Source organism: Mirounga angustirostris, unplaced genomic scaffold (assembly GCF_029215605.1).
Source record: "Mirounga angustirostris isolate CCGP_5_RB_7025 unplaced genomic scaffold, mMirAng1.0.hap1 SCAF_5, whole genome shotgun sequence".
Lineage (NCBI taxonomy): Eukaryota > Metazoa > Chordata > Mammalia > Carnivora > Phocidae > Mirounga > Mirounga angustirostris.
Window position 1 is genome coordinate 33,381,195 of NW_026991713.1, and position 1,341 is coordinate 33,382,535.

Below are 1,341 nucleotides of genomic sequence, written 5' to 3' on the forward strand. Positions count from 1 at the left end.
TATTTTTTTGCATGTGGATGTATCTATATCTGGGTCCTATTATAGATGTGTATATATACATATGCACATATATGAGTATATGAGTATATATATAAAATTTGAGACTATTCTTTAAGGAAAATTTGTTCCTTATCCCCATTTATTCATCTAAACAGTAGTTTATTTATATGAATATGTATTCACTTCTAGTTACTTTATGAATATATGTTACTGTAACAATCCAAAAAGAAAAGTAATCATTCATATAAAATTTAAAACATGTTTTTTCATTTCCATTAATAGAACGACTTATGGTTAAAAGGCTATGTATAAGTTAGAGACCAAAGTCAGAGTCAATTTATTTATTTATTTCTATAAATGCAACATACAAACTTTATGTATAAGTCAAACAGACAATTATATTAAGAGAAAAACCAAGTAGAAGAAATTTTATCTTAAACACCTTATAGTAAACTATTTGCAGTTGCATTTAACTGAGCTCTGTTGCTGTGAAGAATACAGCTCATGCACAGGTATGGATCAACAATTTGTACATTTTTCAAGTATTCACTGAATACTAACTTATATACACATATACATTAAATTTGAAAAAGATTTAATTGACGACCCCAGATAGACTTCATTTTTGTTGCTCTTTTGGAAGAGGTCATCTAAAGAGAAGAATATGTGGTTTTGGCTCATGAATCATGTAATGAACCCAGCCTAGACTCTGTTGGACACCAAGTCTCCTCCACTCCTCTTCAGACGTCAGATAGGTTTTCAGGACTTGTTTGGAAAGTTCTCTGGGTAACATGACATGCCAGTACTCATAGTGCTCGTCGAAGTACTTGTCCAAGTAGTAGATCTGCTTGTGGGCCATCCTGCGGGCGGGCGGGAGTGACAGGTACAAAGACAGGGCGCAGCGGGCCACACATCCTGGTCTGGCCAAAGCAACGACTCGACTGCCAAGTCAATAATTTTTTTTTAAAAGGAATCCTTCATTTATGGTCCTTTAAATATTATGTGTATATTATTTATTAGGAAAGCTATTTATAATATAAAGTAGAACAAGATTGTTTTTAATTTGCTTCTTTCTACAAATAGTATTATATTCCCTGAAAGGACTCAATAAATGAGAATGTATTTTGTATTAGTAAAATAGTAATTATCATTTCTGGAGAATGACAGGCAATCTTCTGAATAAAACCCCAAGTGTCATATATATCATTATCTAGGTAGTTAGAAATTAGCTTGGGCATTCTTTATGAGCATATATAATCTTGTGCTTTGAAAATTAGAAAAAAATTCCTATATTTTCTTCAGAAGTTTGTTGGAGTATATAGACACACACACACACACACA

The 1,341-nt window shown here is 32.1% G+C and overlaps 1 protein-coding gene across 1 annotated transcript; it reads right to left on the reverse strand.

Moving 5' to 3' along the window:
- Positions 1 to 612: 612 nt before the first annotated feature.
- LOC123838137 (cyclin-dependent kinases regulatory subunit 2-like) lies at positions 613 to 878 on the reverse strand. The gene has a single exon (XM_045867275.2). It carries the CDS (start codon positions 857 to 859, stop codon positions 647 to 649), a length of 213 nt encoding a protein of 70 aa, XP_045723231.1. The 5' UTR covers positions 860 to 878; the 3' UTR covers positions 613 to 646.
- Positions 879 to 1,341: the final 463 nt, after the last annotated feature.

Excerpts from the sequence above, each read along its gene's own strand:
- LOC123838137 (XM_045867275.2), bottom strand. The coding sequence starts at position 859 with ATGGCCCACAAGCAGATCTACTACTTGGACAAGTACTTCGACGAGCAC.